This window comes from Hordeum vulgare, chromosome 7H (assembly GCF_904849725.1).
Source record: "Hordeum vulgare subsp. vulgare chromosome 7H, MorexV3_pseudomolecules_assembly, whole genome shotgun sequence".
Classification (NCBI taxonomy): domain Eukaryota; kingdom Viridiplantae; phylum Streptophyta; class Magnoliopsida; order Poales; family Poaceae; genus Hordeum; species Hordeum vulgare.
The window spans coordinates 608,848,902-608,868,873 of NC_058524.1; the positions used below are offsets into that span (position 1 = coordinate 608,848,902).

The following is a 19,972-nucleotide window of genomic DNA, read 5'->3' on the forward strand; positions in this document are numbered from 1 at the left end:
GAGGCACCCCATCCATGGACAAAGGCCATCGGCAAGGATCAACCAGCGCCGTCACATGCGAGCGGGCGTGACCGAAATCACCACATTACGATGACCCCCATCACGCATGCGACACCCGTTATATATGCCAGGGGCAATCCACTCGGGTGCGCATCGCCCGGACAAATCGGACGCCGCAGAGAGCCCTTGGTAGGTGTCCGCGGCACACCAATACTAAATGCATGACGCAAAGCTCACTCTGGCGACATGAATGCCATCTTATTTTATTTAAGCCTTCTTAAGGCATTTCCTAAATTTTCTATTGTGAGTCGTATCTTGGTCGAGACTCTTGTATGTATTGATTCATAAAATTTGACTTCCATAGTTGCTGTATAGATATGATGTTGAGGATTTGTTATAAAATTGTGTTGTGATACATCTACGTGCATAAATTGCTTGTCACATGCATGTTGGTTTTGGAGGACGTCTTGGGAATGATACTATGCGGGTGCTCGCGGAGGTGCTAGATCTGTATAATGCCTATCTTGGGACGCTATACGTTTCTCAGGGAAAGATGCAACATCACATTGATACCATATAGAAGAAAATTGTTTACATCTGGCATCATAGAACAAACCATTGTTTTTTGTCTCAACAAAATTTAAAAGTAAATATAAATAGAAGCTCCAACATGACTGTGCTTCTAACTAGATAACAGTAATTCAAATAATTTCATGGTACATTGTGCAAGAATAAATCAGTGGTCAATAAAAATAATCTCCAGCACACATGCAAAAACATCTCGCGTGTAGGTCGAGCTAACCGGTATAACTATAATTATCCATCAATGACGCCATGTTCTCCAATGAAATCCTACAACGAGGAAAATATATATTTAAATACACTTGTCTAGCTCAAAAATTCATATGTAAAGACTTGATACAAGCTAATGATAAAAGTTCTTACGTCATCTAGAAGGTTGACAATATCGTCCGATAAGAAGGCACTAATGCCTTTCAGTATATCATTATGATCTTGTTGATTAACCATACTTTCTTGCACAGGGAGAATGCCATCTGCATCCCCGTCATCAAGCATCTGAGTCAATTCGGAGAAACCAGCTGTTTGAAGGTTGGAATGTGTAGAAATAGTTCTTCCACAATTAACAGTATTAATGTCGGTCATTGAAGGCCTTCCAGTACCAAGTGCAGAATTGTCATTCAACATCGTCCCTACCAAGCTTGTGTTGTTCGCTATGTTGAATGGCGATATTTGATCATTCAAGATTATTGGTAATGTAGTGATGCTCCCTCCATTAACCATCTGAGATGGTTCCATTGGAGCACTGTTCTGGCCATTCAACATCCCTACATAGCTTGAGTTGGTTGGTATGTTGAATGGAACTATCTGCTCAGTTAAACCTGCCATTGATGTGGTGTTGCCAATGAAGGGTTGCATTTTATTTTGTAGCAACATCTTGCTAGATGATGTTTTGTAGCTCGTTAGTTGGTTGATCCTTGGTATGTTCACACGTGGTGGGACATGAGATGTTCCAGACCTATGGTGAATAGCAGTCATTGAGGACCATCGAGGGTTGTTATAGGTTCCAGCAAAACCTGGAAACTTGGAAGGTCTGCCAACTGTATGGACCACATGTGTAGAAGGTTCATTCATGTTGATATGATATTTGTTAATACTCTTTAGAGGTTCCACCTGGTACTCATTTGCTAGCGTCGACATCCCGCCACCACTTGATGTGTTTGTGAAGTAACTTCGAAGATTGGATGGGCTTTCGCCTTTACTTGTCTTCATCAGCTTTCCACACATGGAGTCAAGATAGGACGTACCAGAGTTATATGAGGAAAATTCATCTAACATTATGCCATCTGGTATTCCATTGTCTAGGCTGATGGGAGGGTCATCGGAATCAGCAAATCTTCTTGAATCTGGTGTGTGTGGAAGGAAATACCTCGACATTCTACCACCATCGATCAATGATCCCATGCACAAGTTGCTCTGTTTGTTCGTCAGTTGTCCTAGTTGACTAGTTGCACCAAAATAGTTTGGATTCCAGTAGGGGTTGCCACCAGAGGATACATTCCATCTTTCATGATCATGCTCATGCATAAAATTCCTCTGTTTGTTTATGGATGAGTTTTGTCTTTCACTCGCATCACCAGGTGAATTTGGGTTGACTGTATTCAGGTACGACCTATGCTTCTGAAATAAGAACATAGAAAAAACAACCATGTATGAGATACATGCTCACTGGAAAAGTAATAGTACATTTGGGGACAAAAATAACTGAAAGTGTTTTATAGTTCAAACAAAATATGTGGCCGTGTGTTGTATAAGATATGCCTCACATTTTTTGGGACAAAAATGAATTAAAATCACACACATCTTCATGCTCCTTGCATTACTAAGTTTTGTTTGCTAGGTTCCCACAAAATAAAAGCTTGCACTTATATACGAAAAATGTTGGACTATGAACAATAGGAATGCAACCATCAAAATTAAGCATAAGGGACAAAAATAAACCTGTAGATGACTAGCGATATTATTTCTAGTGAGGTAATCCACATTCATCAGCTCCAGTATCTTGTTTGGGGAAGCCTCTATAGAAATGTCATCAAAATATTTGTTAATGAAAATTACATGATAACCACAAGTGTTGTGTCAATGAATGAAGCACAAAATATGTTGTCTTACCCTCGAGGCCGATCTGGTTGATAGCTTCTAGAAACTTGTTATGAAGCTCAGTTGTCCATGCCACCCTTGGCTTCTTTTGGGTAGTGGATGAGTGAGTGCCCTCTTTGTCCTTGTTAGAATAATACTCATCATTTCTCTTATTCTTTGAGTCCTTACAACTGCCAAGATTACCGGGATGTACTCTCTGATCCTCAGCATTGTCCCTACTCATGTGGCTTATTGCTTGGGATCTTCTCCTACTTTCAACATGTTGCCATATGTTTTTTAGATCATTGGTGCACAACGGCTTCACCAAATAGTCGCATGCCCCGTGATTTATCGCCTTCAACACGACCTTCTTGTCACAATCCACTGATAGCACTGCATGTCGTATAAGCAGTGACTTAGCTTTGAAATTAATAACATCACAATAATCGATCAAGCGAACATAATTTTTTGGTCCAAATGCTTATAGACAAAAAAGAGTTTGATTTTTTCCAAATGGGTCGCGCAACTAGGGAAGCAAGTATTTTGCACATGTTTTCAAATGATATCATGGCTATGATAACTTCCGTGTTTCAATGCAAACTAAACAGGAGAACATTCACAAACTCAATACAATGCCTAGAAAATAACCATAATACAATGCTTAAAACATCATGACAACATGTTCCAACTAGATAAATCATATCATCACGTTTAAATATTAGTGAACGAGAAGATCAATTGCTATTTGTTGGCCATGTTCCTTTGGTCTACTAGATAATAGTTTTCGGCCCAATCAATGTTCTCAGCATGTTAAGCGGTCACACACAAATTATCTTTATATGGTAACAGCTATCACCAACGGAGGTTCATTACAATTTAGGAAAATAAATATTTGTGGTTGCATATTCTGTCAAAAATAACGTGAATACAAAATAGTTTTGTAGTTTAGAGTCAACAAATCGGCATGATTTTCGTATGATACATGGGTAAGCTACTCAATGTATCTTCTTAAAAGTGACACTCCTACTTTATATGCTATTCTTAGGAGTAAATATTTTTAAATATGAACTATCTCAAGGAGATTAAAGATGAATAATCCCTTAATAATGTCAATACCACATATCAAGTTTTGGAATTGTATTACTCATGCCACCGTAGAGAACAGGTGTGCTGCATTTGTACACTTTTTGTAATTCAATGACTAGAAATTTAATATTAGTTTAGAAAAAAACTAAAAATAATTTGGTCATATCACAAAAAATAAATATATTACAGATTTAGTTCTTATGACTAGGATTTTAAAATTAAGAGGATACAAAATTAAATTATGTCCATAAATGCACCCGTCAAACTTGTACATAGTGGGGTCTACATTGCATTAGAGCGATACATGTTCTTTCTAAGATAGATTAACCATATATATTGTATACATGATACTAAACTCTAGACTTTTGCATTACATATTAATGTAAGACGTATATAGCATCTTACATGGTGGAAAGGAATAAATACCCTTTTGGTGTATCTTCAAGATTCGGGAGTAAATGTACTCCTTAAAACAATTTTACATGCAAAAATAAAATTAGGACTTCGGGTTGAGTAGTGAGTGTACTCATGACGGGCAGATCCATCTCGAGGATGATAAGGTCGAGGAGCTTGAAGCCGTCCATGTCCGGCATGCGCACATCGGTGATGACCAGGTCGAACTGCACTTTCCCCGCCCTGAGAATCTTCAGCGCCGTCTTGGCATCCATGGCCACCGTTGCTGCATAGCAGCGAGCATTATTCAGGCAAACAAAAAAGGCCCAATTCTAAATTATAATGGGCCATGTCAAAGTGGAGCGATCAAGAGACTCACGGTGGTATTTGCAGCGGCGCAAGAGAGCCTCTAGTACCTTGAGGCAGACGCAGTCGTCGTCGACCGCGAGCACGCGCAACCCCTCCGGGAACTTGTCCACCGTCGCATCCTCCATCATCTGCCTTTGGTCCTCTTCCATCGTGCCCATGTTTTTCGAGCTTCCTCCCACCTGACAAAGCAAACACCATGACCATCAACAAAACACTGGTTAAGAAACCCGAAACCCACAGCAATCTAAGAACACAACCCAAAAACCACCATTATATTAGTAGATCCCTACTTTCCCACCTCCTACTATGGCTTCCTTGTTGCAGCTGAAATAGAAGAATGTGGATTTCAGAGGAGAGCAGGACTGCAATTGTGACTGGTGAGAAGGGCTAGAGGATGCACGACTGCTATTTGTAGGGGTCGAGGGGTCGACGGGAAGGAGTGGAAGTCTTGCGGTCCAGAGGTCAAATACTTTCTTACTCAATAATTTCTGCAGCTACTCCATAATATCAATGTTTGTGTCTGCTTGTGCTATCGGCCCATGGTTCCTTCCATTAGAGGAGAGCAAAACCATGGGCCGTGTTTCTGTTTTTTGCTTTGTTGTTTCATCAGTAAATGTTGGAGCACGGAGATATCATCTGAATTACAAAGGATAGTAGTCTCTCTTGCTTTTTCGTTTGCATGACCATTGAGAGAGTGTCTTTTTTACTTCCTTTGACCCGTAACGGAGAGAGAGAGAGTGTGTGTGTCTTCATCGTCTCAAGGGTGAAGAAATGCGAGAGAGTATTCAAGAAATAAGTAGCATCGTTTGAAAAGATAGAAAGAAATGTCATTCTGCTTTTTTTCATTCCCTTCCACCAAATTTATCGTTTTGTTTCCATTCCATTGTCAAATGTCAACATGTCTTGTTTTTGGCATGGCCCATGACCCTGTATCCGAGTCTATGTTCTTTGTTTTCTCACCTAATTTTGGAGCTACATGATATCATTTGTATTTCAAACGAGGCTCTTGGTGTGGTTCCGGTCATATCTCAGATTAATGCCTTCACCTTAGGCCATATCTCAAATAAATGCCTTCACCGTAGGCCATATCTCAAATAAATGCCTTCACCTCAGTTCTCACAAAATTGTTCCTATATGCACCGAAATAGTATGTTCATTGTCTCACTAATTGTATCATGTCATATATATAAAGTAATTTTTGAAAAAAGGTGGATTTTATTTGTTTAAAATGTAGCATCAAGAGGATACAAACACAAAAAGCACACACCCGACCTATGCATAGCTAGGAAGCACACATGAAATACAGGAGTCATATAAGACCAAAGCTGTGCATAGGAGAGAAAGTCCCCTTAAAGGGATCAGGTCCACGATTGGCAAACTTGACAATATCCGCACCAACCATCTCATGACACCACACAGATGGTTCGTTGAATGAGTGAAGCGATTTGGAAGATGAGGCCGATAAGCCCATATTTTTTAAATAATAATAGGAAATTTTGTCTAATTTTTTTAATAAAATCTGAAATTTATGTATTTTACATATGTATAGACTTCATTTAAAATATACTTTACCATGTATGTGTATTTCTATGCATGTGTTGTTTGCTTCTTTTGGTATTGGTTCTTTTGTGTACCTATATGTGAAAACATGTAGTACATTAAAATTTATAGGTTCAAGAGATCACATCTATATTTGTATGTCCCAAAAAAATAAAATTAAAATTACATCTCAAATATTACTTCATGAAAAATATTTTTTTGCTCAATGTCTGATGGAGCCGCATATGTCTCAATTCAGTTCAAGAAAACTTCATGAAAAATATTTTGCAATCTTCAAGCATTACAAGACAACATTTTTGCATAACAATAAGCATCCAAAATGCACCAGCATCATAACAATCACAACAACTGTTTTGCATCCAAAATGTTGATGCTTACAAAATACTACAACCATCAGGATCACACCAAATATTTACAACAGGAAATCAAATGTTTTGCCACTGCAGCCATCAGGATCATTTTATCACTACAGCCATCAGGATCATTTTATCACTACAGCCATCAGGATCATTTTATTACTACAACCATCACATCACTACAGCCATCAGGATCTTCAAGCATTTTGCTACCTGGAGAGAATTGTAGTACATCAGGATCACCATGCATATGCACAAGAAGGAAAACTACAGAGAATTGCAAGGAAAACTACAAAGAGTTAGAAGGATCACCAAGGAGACAAAATTTACCTTCATGTCCATTCGCTACTCATTGTCGTCGATACCAAAACAAGGAACTCTATGTCCACTCCTGTTTTCCTCATCGTCACTACAATATTGCAGCATAGCATGATCAGTCCTGTTTTCCTCATCCTCGCTCTCATGTCCATCCACTACCACCTTTCTTCTTTTCTTGATGCCTTCAACTGTTACAGCATGAACGAGCACACGTTCCCGGTCCCTTCGCACTCTACTTTGCAACAGAACTTCCGTAGAGTCATCATCAGCTTGCGCTGGAACTTCTGTAGAGTCATCATCCTCATATGTTAGGCCACTACCACCGGGGCCCTTTTCCACTTTAGTTTCAGTTTCAGTCACACTCCACAAGTGTCTGTGCTCAAAGTTTTGCACAACTCACCATTTTCCGTGAAAAAGAGTGTCTCGCAGGTGAAACACCATTGTTGCTTGTGATGTTAGAATAAAGGGATCACTCTTATACCAGCACCTTGAAGTGTTGATGCTTTTGAAGTGGCCATCATATTTGACACAAGAGCGTCTCTTCTTCTTGCTACCAAGATCAAACCAGTCACAACGAAGTAAGACAACCGAGTGATGGATGCCTCCACTAGAGTTGTACTGCAACTCTACGATGCTTCTCAGCTGACCATAGAAGTCAATGTTCTCACCATCATGTGACCCCTTAGTGGCGATTCCACTATTCTGTGTCTTCCTTTTTTCCTCACGATCAACGGTGTGGTACCGAACACCGTCAGCAATGCATGCTGAATACACTCTCACTCGCTTATCCGGTAATCATGCCAAAGCAAATAGAGATTATGCCTTAATTTCAGACCAGCCCAGTATGGCACGTCCCACAAACAAGACTTCCAGTCCCAACATTGACCTTCCTCACGCTTCATTTTCTTTGTAAGCTTTCCTGATCTCACATCCTTCACCTTTTCAAGTTGTTGCTCTAGCTCTTCCTTAGTGAATTCAGCTGGCTTGTCACAGGTTTCATTCTCACCATTAAAATATTTGCTTCTTTGCCAGCGATGGTTTCGGGGAAGAAAGCTGCAGTGCCCAATATATCATATCTTGCTCCTTATTCTCTTTGAGCAAGGGTCTTTGTCACAATGGACACATGCCTGATAACCCGCCGTGATCCTCCCACACAGAGTGTGCAGCGCCGGGAAATCATGGATGCACCATATGATTGCAGCACGTAGATTGAACTTTTCTTCCGGACTCGAGGCATCGTATGTAGGTACACCAGTCCAGAGCTGGAGCAGTTCTTCTACGAGGGGCTCCATAAAGACACCAAAATCCTTTCCTAGAGACTCTGGACCCGGGATAAGAAATGACATCATGAAGTTGGACTGATCCATGCATGCCCATGGTGGCGGGTTGTACGACACCACAAAAACGGGCCACATGCTATAAGACGTGCTCATGTTCCCAAACGGAATAAAACCATCTGTGGCAATGTCGAGTTTTATATTCCTTGGATTTGCAGCAAAATCTTCATGTTCACTGTCAAATTCTTCCCATGCCTCTCCGTCCGCTGGATGGCTCAACTCATTGTCCACAGGTTGCCGCTGAAGCTTGTGCCATTGTACATCCAGCGATGATTTCTTCGAGATAAACATTCGTTGCAACCGTGGTATCAACGGAAAGTGCCTCAGTACCTTCTCTTATATTGACTTCTTCCCATCAGCATCTTTCCACCTAGAGGCATTGCATTTTGTACGGTTGTCATGCTTCGCTAAATCCTTCCGAAACAAGACACAATTATTTGGGCACACATGTATGGAAACATAACCTAGCCCCCGCCTGCAGATTATGCTCAATGCTTCATCATAAGACTTGGGAACACAACTATCACGTAATTGCAAGGTCAAAAGGCGGAGTATTGCGTTGAATGCAGCATTGCTAATCTAGTAGAAAGACTTGACGGGGAGTAACCATGCGCTTTGCCTCCTCTAACACCTCAGGAAACATCGACTTCTGTCCATCAGCACGATCTTCAGCATCGTACAGATCCTTCAATAGGTCAGGAATCCTATCATCTTCATGCCAATCCTCTTCCTCCAAACCAGCATTTTCTCACAAAATCTTCTCCATAAAATTAATGCCAGCATCACCACCGCGCATCATATGAGGGGCATGTGTATCAGTTTGAATATGTTGAGGTTGTCTGTCTGAAGGTTCCCCATGATATATCCATCTATCATATGTGTTGGCCATATGATGACGAGATGATGTATATACTTCTCGCACCTTGTTGGTTACCCCAAGTGGAAGGTTGAGATTTAGTCAGCAACAAGTTTTCCCTTACACGGAGACTGTAAGGTTTAACGAACCAGGAGGACTCCTAGGATCAGCAAGTAGGACCTACACACACACGAATAACTTTGCTCCCAACGAGTACAGAGAGGTTGTCAATCTCTCCGGCCTTGTAGTTTGCAAAGCATCAAAACACAAGCGGGAAAAGGAATAACAATTGCAACGGAAAAGTAAATGAAAGAAGTAAATGGTGGAGGTGTAAACAATGATGGTGATATGGACCGGAGTCACATGATGTTCAATAGTGATGTCTCTCTCCCAAAAGACGATAAACAACTATGCTTGGGTAAACAAATTACAATTGGGCAATTGACAGAATTATGAACGCACCTCAATGCTAATTATGCTACTTGATAGTTAGAGGTTCAATAGTGATGGGCAGTACGCCAAGACAAGTAGACCGTTTATTCATCAGCAACTACTTACTAATCATCCACCTCAAGATATCTATCGAGAATATCTCACCGGTATTAAGTTGCGAGCCCCACCCAAAGTGTAAAGTCAAAGCAACGGACAACTGCATTAACAAACTATGCGTAAGGTAAACGATCCTTGCAATCATGGTCACAAGCACCGTTGTTTTCTCCCTCGTGGCAACATCACATCCCCTAGTCTCATGTTTCTATCACTCACGCTAGACATCGAGGGGCATGAACCCACAATCATGCATAACACTCCCTCTTGGAGTTACAATGTACTACTCGGCCAAAGCAATAAATAGCAATGGAGAACATGCATGAATCACTAAGGAACATAATATAAAAGGATAATCAAATACATAACTCATACCAATCTGAACATAATCTCATAATCCATCGGATCCCATCAAACCGAGCATAGCAATAGCAAGAGAATTACATAGATGCCTTGATCATGTAGGGTAGCTCATAAGGACTAACCATTGAAGCACAAGAATGGAGAGAAGAAATCAAATACCTACTGGTCATGGACCCATGGTCCAAGAAGGACTACTCATGGCAGGTCCGGGAAGCGTCCATGGAGGTCGAGACGCTCTTGGAGGTCAATCCTCCCTCCGACAGGGTGCCAGGAAGAGGTCTCCTGACGCTCCCGATCTCGGAAGCACTGCGGTGGAGGAACGATGGAAAAATCCGTGATTTTGGATCACCTGGAAGGGTTTCCTCTCGGAGAGGTAAATATAGGCCGAAGGAGGGTACGGAGGAGGTGGGACCCACACAGGAGGCCTGTGGGCGCGACTAGGGGGTAGGTCGCGCCAGGAGGTCGCCTGGACGGCCCCTGGCCCCCCTATGGCCCATCTTCGATGATCTGGAAGCTTCCGTTACGCTGACTTTTTATATATTTTTCTCGGGATTTTTGGGGCTCCGGAAAATTGGGTAAAATCCCCTGCAAAAAGACATCATCGGACAAAAACTCGCACTGGGTGCATAGAGTTACTAGGTTAGTCCAAATATGTGTAAAATGATATAAAAGTGTAGCAAAACATATAACAATGTCACCCAAAAGATCATGGAACAAGCAGAAATTATAGATACGTTTTGGACGTATCAACATCCCCAAGCTTAATTTCTGCTCGTCTTCGAGTAGATAAATGATAACACAAATAATTTATGTGGTGACATGCTAACACACATATAAGAACTTCAAAGTAAAGCAAGTAAGATATGCAATTCAACTCAAGATAATAACATGCAAGAGTCTATATCTAGTATTGAAATTAGCAAAGTAAGAACATAAAGGTGCAAGAGCTCTCGTTGTCCGTGACTCAAATGTCTCCAAATTGTGTTTGCGTGCAAGAAGTGGGAGATGGGTTGAGATATAAAATATATATTTTAATCGATAACTCAATCTACTAAACCTCACACTTGGTCTCCTTCGGAATCTTATTTTGGCTCATCCCGGGACCACTAGTCAGGCACAAGTCAAAATGATTCTCTCCCTTTCGACTTTGAGCACTCATGCAATGGATGAGCGTAAGCAAGATATGTTGGCACTTAGGATGGCAAATAGAATAATGATGCGGAAGGAAGACAAAAAGGTGTGAAACGCTCACATCAATGAGGACAACCATAGGCAAGAGAAAGTCAAATGATAGATATGATGTGAGGAGTAGGGATTGTCATGTAACCGATGCACATATGAGCTAAGGTAAGCTCTTCAATGGAACTAGTGGGGGTGCATCCAACTTGTTTGCTCATGAAGACCTAGAGCTCATTTGAGGAGGCTCATCATTTCAATATGCAAACCAAGTTCTATAGTGTAAGGGTTCCCACATAGTTATGCATGAATGATAATGTCTATGTAGTACAAATATAGCAATAGAGTACAAGTGTGGATCTTTCAAATGGAATAGTAGTGTTGCCCCCTTCTCTCTTTTTATTTCTTTTTAATTTTCTCTCTTTTTTATTTTTTTGTGGCCTCTTTGGCTCTTTCTATTAATCTCTCATTTGTTCTCTTTGGGATCTTTCGTTTTGTCCTCTTTGGAATCTTTCCCCCACTTAAGGGCAACACTCTATGTTTTACATGAATAAAGATAAGATCATCACACTTCATAAGAAGTACTCAACATCAAGACAAGTGAAAACTATCATGATGTATGCAAATGTATGCCTCTGCCAGCGTAGCAGGATATGCAATGATACTAGCGCGTCATGTAGCAATAATATGGGCAAGGCCCAACTATCATGCGGCTCCTCGATCAAGCAAAAGAATGTATGACATGAAGATCAAGTCATGAGATGGTAGATGTTGCATGGCAATGTATCTCGGAAAGGCTATGGAAATGCCTTAATAGGTAGGTATGGTGGTTGTTTTGAGAAAAGGTATAATGAGGCTTATGTATGACAGAGCGTATCATGTCATGGGTTTGGATGCACCGACGAAGTTTGCACCAACTCTCAATGTGAGAAAGGGCAATGCACGGTACCGAAGAGGCTGGCAATATATGGATGGTGGAAGTGCCAACAATCGAATACTCACATTAGTCCGAAGAACTCATACACTTATTATCGGTAACTCTGTATCTAGTTAGGAAATTCACAAAGAGACAAGTACCTCGAGGAGGAGTGTTTGGGGGTTTGGTTATCCTTGCGCATCCTAGACTCATGGTAACGTGAGGGTACTCTATATATTCCAACCCCTCCAGAGGTTAGCGATCAATCTAGTAGCTAGAGTTCTCAACTAATTTTTAGTTTTTTGAAAACACACGGATTTCCCAAAATACGACACCTATCACTAATAGGCTCAAGCTCTCGGCACCAATAGTCCAAACATTACTCAAATCAATACCTCTAAACTATTGCAAGTTACTACTATACTTAAATAGCAATCTTAATTACCTACTCATGCAAGACACACAACTCAGTGCAACAGGCCAACTCTCTAAACAAGATAAGTATGATAACTCAAGAGAGTTCCAAAAGCAACCTTATTAAAAGCTCTTAAAAAAGATATAGCATGAATAATAAGAGCTAAGCATGACAGTAGCTATGTAAAGATAAAGAACACACATAAAAGATAAGCATGAAAACCTATGTTGTGTTCTAGAGTGGAATGGAGCGTGTTTCTATCCCAAACAAGGTAGGCTAGGTTCCGACTTGTTATGAACATTAAGCAAAACTAAAACAAACTAAAGAAGTAAAGAGCGGGACGCTCCAAGCATAGCACATAACATATGAAGTGATAAAAGTATAGCACGGAGATGGACGAACTGATAATTGTTGATAGAGAAGGGGATGCACGGGGGCATTCCCAAGCTTAGATGCTTGAGTCTCCTTGAATATTTCTTGGCGGTGCACGGGGTCATCCCCAAGCTTGAGCGCTTGACACTCATGTATCTTCTTTCATCATCTCCCATCGCATACTTGGAAACTCCCTTCATAAGAAATTCATCATAAGCTGATTAGAGTGGTTAGTACCCATGATAAAATAATTCACTACCTACTGGAAATAAATATTTACATGAAAATATATTGTTTCTAATGATTTCCAAAAGGTTTTTGCAAAGGAAAAGCAAGTTTACGATTTGCAAAATAATGAAAACACAAAACGTGGCAGAATCTGTGAAAAACAGAACAACAGGTAGTAAATAATTTTTTCCGAGGTACTTCTCCAACTCAAATCAAAAAACTCACAACAGATGCGAGAAAGGAAATTATATAGAGCATGATGTCAAAACAATTCAGATCAAAAAGATGATCTGGTGATTTTTGGCGAATTTTTCCGTCAAGCAGACAAAATCTTTTTCTGGACAGCATGTCACAACTTTTGAACTTTCTTGCAATCGGAGTCCAAAACTTGGCACAAAGCTTGAAAATAAAGATACAATGATGTTGCTATAGTAGTAAAAACATCAAGACCACTAAAACTGAAAGTAAAAACTCAGAGTAAAGATAACAGTGCCTGCTCACAGAAAGCGCTGCTGCTAAGCAACGCTACTGCTAATATTTTCCAGTGCTACTGCTAACATTTACTATCAGAATGCAACATCAACATCGACAATATTAGCAGTATTCAGAATATTCACATAACAACTCATATTCATATAACTCATATAACTCATACTCATTTAACTCATATAACTCATACTCATTTAACAACTCATATAACTCATATTCATTTAACAACTCATATAACTCATATTCATATAACTCATACTCATACAACTCATACTCATATAACTCATATTCATATAACTCATACTCATAAAGCTCATACTCATAAAGCTCATACTCATATAGCTCATACTCATATAACTCATACTCATATAACTCATAATAATCCAGTTGACGCCTCACGGTGCAGGCGGTGGCAACCCAAAGATAAGGAACCATCACCGGATCGTAGCTCGGGTTATGTCCCTTGAGAACCTGCCATGTATTGGAGAACCTGGCATCCAACGCAGCCATGTAGTGATAGACGTGCTTGTCCTCCTCCCTGACACGACGACTTACCACCTCCGTGGGGGGCGGCTCCCTGGTCACCGATAATGGCCCACGCGACCGCCACCAAAGAAGCTCCGGGTCAACGATGAGACCCGGATTCCGCACCAAGGTGCGCCCCCTGGAAGGTAGTACCTCCCAGTGCCAGCCCGGCGGAGCCCATTCCCACACATGCTGGCGCCTATCAAGTAGGTGGCCTCCACCGAGTCGATGACGAGGATGTGGCATGGGCATCGTCGACGTCGAGACAAATTCTTGTGAAATTTTTTGAGCTCATGTTTAATGTTTGAACCGAATATTACATGGCAACATCATATGACAAATTAACCAAATATTACATAGGCTATCTCAAGAGAACATGGCAACATCATATGACAAATTAACCAAGTTCATATGACAAAAACTAATTAGCTCATGTTCAGGGGATCAATGCTCATGAAAACATCATATGACAAATTAACCAAATATGATTGTGCATGTTTGTAAGTTTGTGGTAGTATGAACTAGAGGGGAGCGAGAGCGTGGTAGTACCGTGCGGGGGCGACGTTGGAGGTGGCCGGAGGTGGCGGCGCTAACCCTGGGAGAATGACATAAATAGAAATCAAACAATTAGAAATTAGTTGTCAAACATTTTTAAATAAACGACATAAATTACTTAATAAATATGGTTGAGGAACTTCAATAACTAACTGGGTTTAACTGTGTATGCTCAGGCTCAACATGTAAACAATTTTAACATCTATGAAGAGAGTGACTTAATTTAGGATCTACACCTATATAAATATTAATATAACATTTGCCAATTTTGTCATGTATTTCTGTTTAGTTTTTTCCCAGAGGATTGAGCAGGTGAGAGGTTGTACACATTAGATATCATCTTGCTGGGTCTGTTGATCGGCCTTTAGATGCTATACTTGCGTTTATTGTGCACAATGTGTGGAAGCGAAATATACAAATAGTGTTTATTAAAAAAACAAAGAAGGAACTTTGGAGAAAAGTGCAAAGAAGGAGTGACCACGAATAGAATTGTCCACCTCGATGCCTAGATAATTGAGGGGCCATGATCGCTCATATAAGATGGCAGAAACAAACTTTTTCCAAGTGAAAGTTGACTGCTATATAGCTAATAGCTGCCTTAGAAGCTTAAAAAAATAAAGAATGAATCAATTCTCACATGAACCCATGGAAGCAAGTAAATCAACGAAACAATAAATATCGGTTAATTGAAGAAAAAATAGCAAAGGATGTTCACATACGTAAGGAAAAGGAATTTCCATTCAATTCTTTCACCGTCAAGTGAGTGATTCCAAACGGAAACAACCTGGTTAGTCCCGTGACATAGGAAAACTCATGTTTGGTCTCAGGGTACGGCTGCACGGCTGCAAGCGCAGGATAGTCTCCTGTCTCCTATCCCATCGTTGCGCCATGGCTGGCCGGCCGTGGCGCATGTTGATGTCGTCATGTGGGGTAAGGGACGAAGAATGAAGGGCTATGGTAGAAGGAGCAAGAGGCATCTAGGTGAGCAGGAGAGCAGTAGCCGGGCATCTCACAGCTTCGTTGGCAGAGGTCTTAATTAACGGCCACTGGTGACAGAGACGACGTCTTTGGTTTCCAAATTTTTTTTATATGAAGGTAACACTTCTCAAAAAGGTAGAATTTCTGAATCAAATTTGGAAACAAGAACATTGCTAAAAAAATAAACAAATTCTTAAAGATAGTAGTGTTATAAAAAAACTAACAATTTTTGAATAAGGGAAATAAAGTTGCAAAAAATAAAAGTATAAAAATAATGAAATGAAATATACATTATTCGCTTACCAAGCAATAAGAACGGCCCAAAAACACAAGGACCAGCGAACAACCTGCAGTGAACTAGAATAAAAACCGGATACACATTGTCAGCCGAGAAGAGCCATCATTCACAATAATAACAATTAGACGGGAAGACTCCTTGCTTAGCAGCATTAATATAGTACTCCCTTCATAAATAAATATAAGAGCGTTTAGATCATTAAAGATATATATACAGTGCTTATAGTGTCTACTGCCTCTTGTAAGTGCTTACAGTATCTACCAGCTGGAACCTATAACTATTTTTTGTTCTACTTCTTTTTGTAAATTGTAACAGAAGTTAAAGGATTCATAAACATCATGTTAATAGGAGGAAATGCTGCAGATGAACTGATGTACTTGAGAGAAGCATCAGGGAGAGGTGACTTGGAAAGGGGACCTGACATGTGATTCTTCTATAGTGCGAACTAATTAGATTGCGATCATTTTAGTAACTGTATTTTTACAATTAAGAATAGTGTCGATGCCTGCACTTCCTAGTTCATTCGAAAAAGAGGCGCGGAGCAAACCCCGTAAAACTTGTTCGATCCTTAAACTTTTTAAGGGGCGCGGTAAATCCATCTGTGAAACCTTTATATGTACAGTTCTGAAGGCAATTTACAGTTTAGCCTGTAAACCGGTCAAACCTCGTCAGAGCAGACACGCCGCCACGGAATTGGCTGGAATGTATATGGAACTCACGGAATCCTTCGCCATGGATGGAGATGATGCTCTTGGTTCAAGGCAGTCGGAAAAGAAGAATCATCCGTCCGAAACCGCTAAGGAGATGGAGCGATCAGCTAATACAGAAGGAGGGGGTAATCACTCGGTTAACACACCTATGGATGAGCTCAAGTTCGGTTCTTTCGAACCCGCATCTGCGCCGGCTAGGGTTGGAGGAGCCCGAGTGGCTGCGGACACGGAGAAGGAGTGGCCGGTTTGGCCTGTGCAGCTCAAGTTCCCAGGGAAGAATCCCCGGGGTAATGCTAGTCTAAAATTTTCGCAGCCTAAGGAGGAGCTGCCGGTTGTTTCTCTTGGTGATTACCTTGCTGGTCCAAGAACTGAAGGGTCCATGGCGCTGGATTGCGGTTTGAACACGAATGCCCTTTCCTCTAAGACCCAAGACCCGGTCGCCGTGGATGGATCCGAACCTGATTTGATGGTGATGACGGATAACTTGGCAACAATAGGTAAAACAGCCGTTGCGAGACCCGAGCAGGGTCATGCACATTTTTCTGTTGATGAAGTCATAGTTTTTGGTGGCATTCCGAATCCGATGACCTCGGATAGAAGGTCCAGTCAGCGGTTCCAGACCCAACCAGATGCGAATGACTTGCAGATGGGATGTGCAATGCGGGCAGCAAAAATGAAGGATGCTGAAATTTCGACAGGTATGTCAATTAACAAAGACCATTCCATTCTTCATTTCTCACCGCATGAAATCATAGATAATGTTGTTTCTGTTGGGGTTTCTATGGGTAACACGAGTAAAGAAATTTCGAAATCTGTTAATGACCTACTGGACTTAGAAGTCGATAGGGCTTTGGACATCATACGAAATTTAGTTGCAGTGAAACCAATGAAAGACTCTGAGGTCACTGAACTTGGGGGCTGAATTCTCTTTGTGAGAATCTTGCCCCCATGGATGATCAGGAGGAGGGAGATGATCATCTACCGGATGAATGCTTGGTCGATGTGCAGTTTCTTGATGTAGGCTCACAAATACCTGGTTATATGGAACATGAGTTTGGATGTGAAAAACCAAAACAGCCTTGGAAACGGAAAGTGTATCCAGTTTCTGCAATACGAAGAAGTGTCAGATTTAAGACTGCAAAAAAATTCTATGACGAAATATGAGAGGAATTTTTTGGAATAGCAGAGGTGTGAGAGTCTTGGCTAAAATTAGATTCCTAGCAGAGGCTACTTTAGAACATAATCTTGATTGTATCGCGCTGATGGAGACAGGACGGGATAATTTTACATCACAGTTCCTAAGCAGTTGATCAGCAGGTGTTTATTTTGACTGGCACTCTCTCCCTCCAAGAGGAAGGTCTAATGAGATTTTACTTGGAGTTCGATGTGACACACTTCATGTGCGAGAAGTGGTGTTGGGGGATTTTGCAGTCAAGTTTAGGATTCTATCTAACGCAGATGGGTTTCAATGGGCTCTCGTTGTTGTGCATTGTGCAGCCCAGAAGGAGCTTAATCCCGATTTTCTCGCTGATCTGGTTAGGATTTGTGATGAGAAATTACCACTATTAGTTGGGGGTGATTCTAATATCATCCGGCGGGCTAATGAAAAGAACAACCATAATTTTGATGGCAGATGCCATTTATGTTTAACACAATTATCGAGAGCCTGGACCTGAGGGAGATTGATATCTCTGGTAGCTCATACTCATACTCATAAAGCTCATACTCATAAAGCTCATACTCATATAGCTCATACTCATATAGCTCATATTCATATAACTCATACTCATATAACTCATACTCATATCACTAATAATAATCCAGTTGACGCCTCACGGTGCAGGCGGTGGCAACCCAAAGATAAGGAACCATCACCGTATCATAGCTCGGGTGATGTCCCTGGAGAACCTGCCAGGTATTGGAGAACCTGGCATCCAACGCAGCCATGTAGCGATAGACGTGCTCGTACTCCTCCCTGACACGATGACGTACCACCTCCGTGGGGGCCGGCTCCCTCGTCACCGATAATGTCCCACGCGACCGCCACCAAAGAAGCTCTGGGTCAACGATGAGACCCGGATTCCGCACCAAGGTGCGCCCTCCGGAAGGTAGCACCTCCCAGTGCCAACCCGGCGGAGCCCATTCCCGCACATACTTGCGCCTATCAAGCAGGTGGCCGCCACCGAGTCGATGACGAGGATGCGGGATGGGCATCATCAACGTCGAGACAAATTCCTCTGAATTTTTTTAGCTCATGTTTAATGTTTGAACCGAATATTACATGGCAACACCATATGACAAATTAACCAAATATTACATAGGCTATCTCAAGAGAACATGGCAACATCATATGACAAATTAACCAAGTTCATATGACAAAAACTAATTAGGTCATGTTCAGGGCATCAATGCTCATGAAAACATCATATGACAAATGAACCAAATATTATTGTGCATGTTTGCAAGTTTGTGGTAGTATGAACTAGAGGGGAGCAAGAGCGTGGTAGTACCGTGCGGGGGCGACGTTGGAGGTGGCCGAAGGTGGCGGCGCTAACCCTAGGAGAATGACATAAATAGAAATTAAACAATAAGAAGTTAGTTGTCAAATATTTTTAAATAAACGACATAAATTACTTAATAAATATGGTTGAGGACTTAAATAAACGACACATGATGGACACTCTTCTCTCATGTATGGTGGACACTCCCTCACCAATATTTCGACCGTCGATGATGGTCGCTACTCTTACTTCCCCTAGTGCATAACAAATATCTAGCACAAGGAGAAGGAGGAGAAGAGACCCCCAGAACAACAGTCGGCATTCTTCTTCTCTCATATATGGTGGACACTCCCTCACCAATTTTTCGACCGTATATGATGGTCGCTGCTCCTACTTCCCCTAGTGCATAACAAATATCTAGGACAAGGAGAAGAAGGAGAAACGACCCCCACGACAACAGTCGGCATTCTTCTTCTCTCATATATGATGGACACTCCCTCAACGATTAAACTATTTCTATTAAACACTTACTAAATAAACTATTTATAATAAACACTTACTAAAAACAGTAAAAAAAACTACATTATACTTATATTGAAATATAAGGTAGCATAAGGAAATAAACAAAGAAATTAGTGATTTTCGCACTAAAAAACTACATTATACTTATATTGACGCTAGTTCAATAGCATATCTAATAGGATTAAGTTCCACCTCATATAAAATATATCATCTTTCAAGCCTAACCCTAACTACTAGGAAAAACCTTAACTACTAGGTGTTAGTAGTAGCACTGAGTAGTATTAACAAATATGACATGTTCATTCTAGCAAATGAGTAAATAGTTTCAGGATCACTAGAAACTATCAACTATGTCTAAAAATAATATACTAAAACCCTAGTAATAATTCAGTTAACTAGAAACTATCAACTAAACCCTAGAAACTATCCTAAATCAAAGTGTTAT

At 40.9% G+C, this 19,972-nt stretch overlaps 1 protein-coding gene across 1 annotated transcript; it reads right to left on the reverse strand.

Moving 5' to 3' along the window:
• Window positions 1-615: 615 nt before the first annotated feature.
• LOC123413199 (two-component response regulator ORR24-like) lies at window positions 616-4,963 on the reverse strand. Its single transcript, XM_045106146.1, has 7 exons — window positions 4,805-4,963; window positions 4,517-4,685; window positions 4,271-4,423; window positions 2,692-3,051; window positions 2,521-2,597; window positions 946-2,199; window positions 616-852 (listed from the first exon to the last, which is right to left on the reverse strand). Exons 2-7 carry the CDS (start codon window positions 4,662-4,664, stop codon window positions 817-819), a joined length of 2,028 nt encoding a protein of 675 aa, XP_044962081.1. The 5' UTR covers window positions 4,665-4,685; window positions 4,805-4,963; the 3' UTR covers window positions 616-816.
• Window positions 4,964-19,972: the final 15,009 nt, after the last annotated feature.

Bases quoted from the DNA above. Each gene is read 5' to 3' on its own strand.
- LOC123413199 (XM_045106146.1), bottom strand. From the start codon at position 4,664: ATGGGCACGATGGAAGAGGACCAAAGGCAGATGATGGAGGATGCGACG. The intron at 3,052-4,270 runs GTACACTCACTA...TACGACATGCAG, and splicing joins GATGGATCTGCCCGTCATGA to TGCTATCAGTGGATTGTGAC. The intron at 2,200-2,520 runs GTTTATTTTTGT...TTCTTATTTCAG, and splicing joins ATATCGCTAGTCATCTACAG to AAGCATAGGTCGTACCTGAA.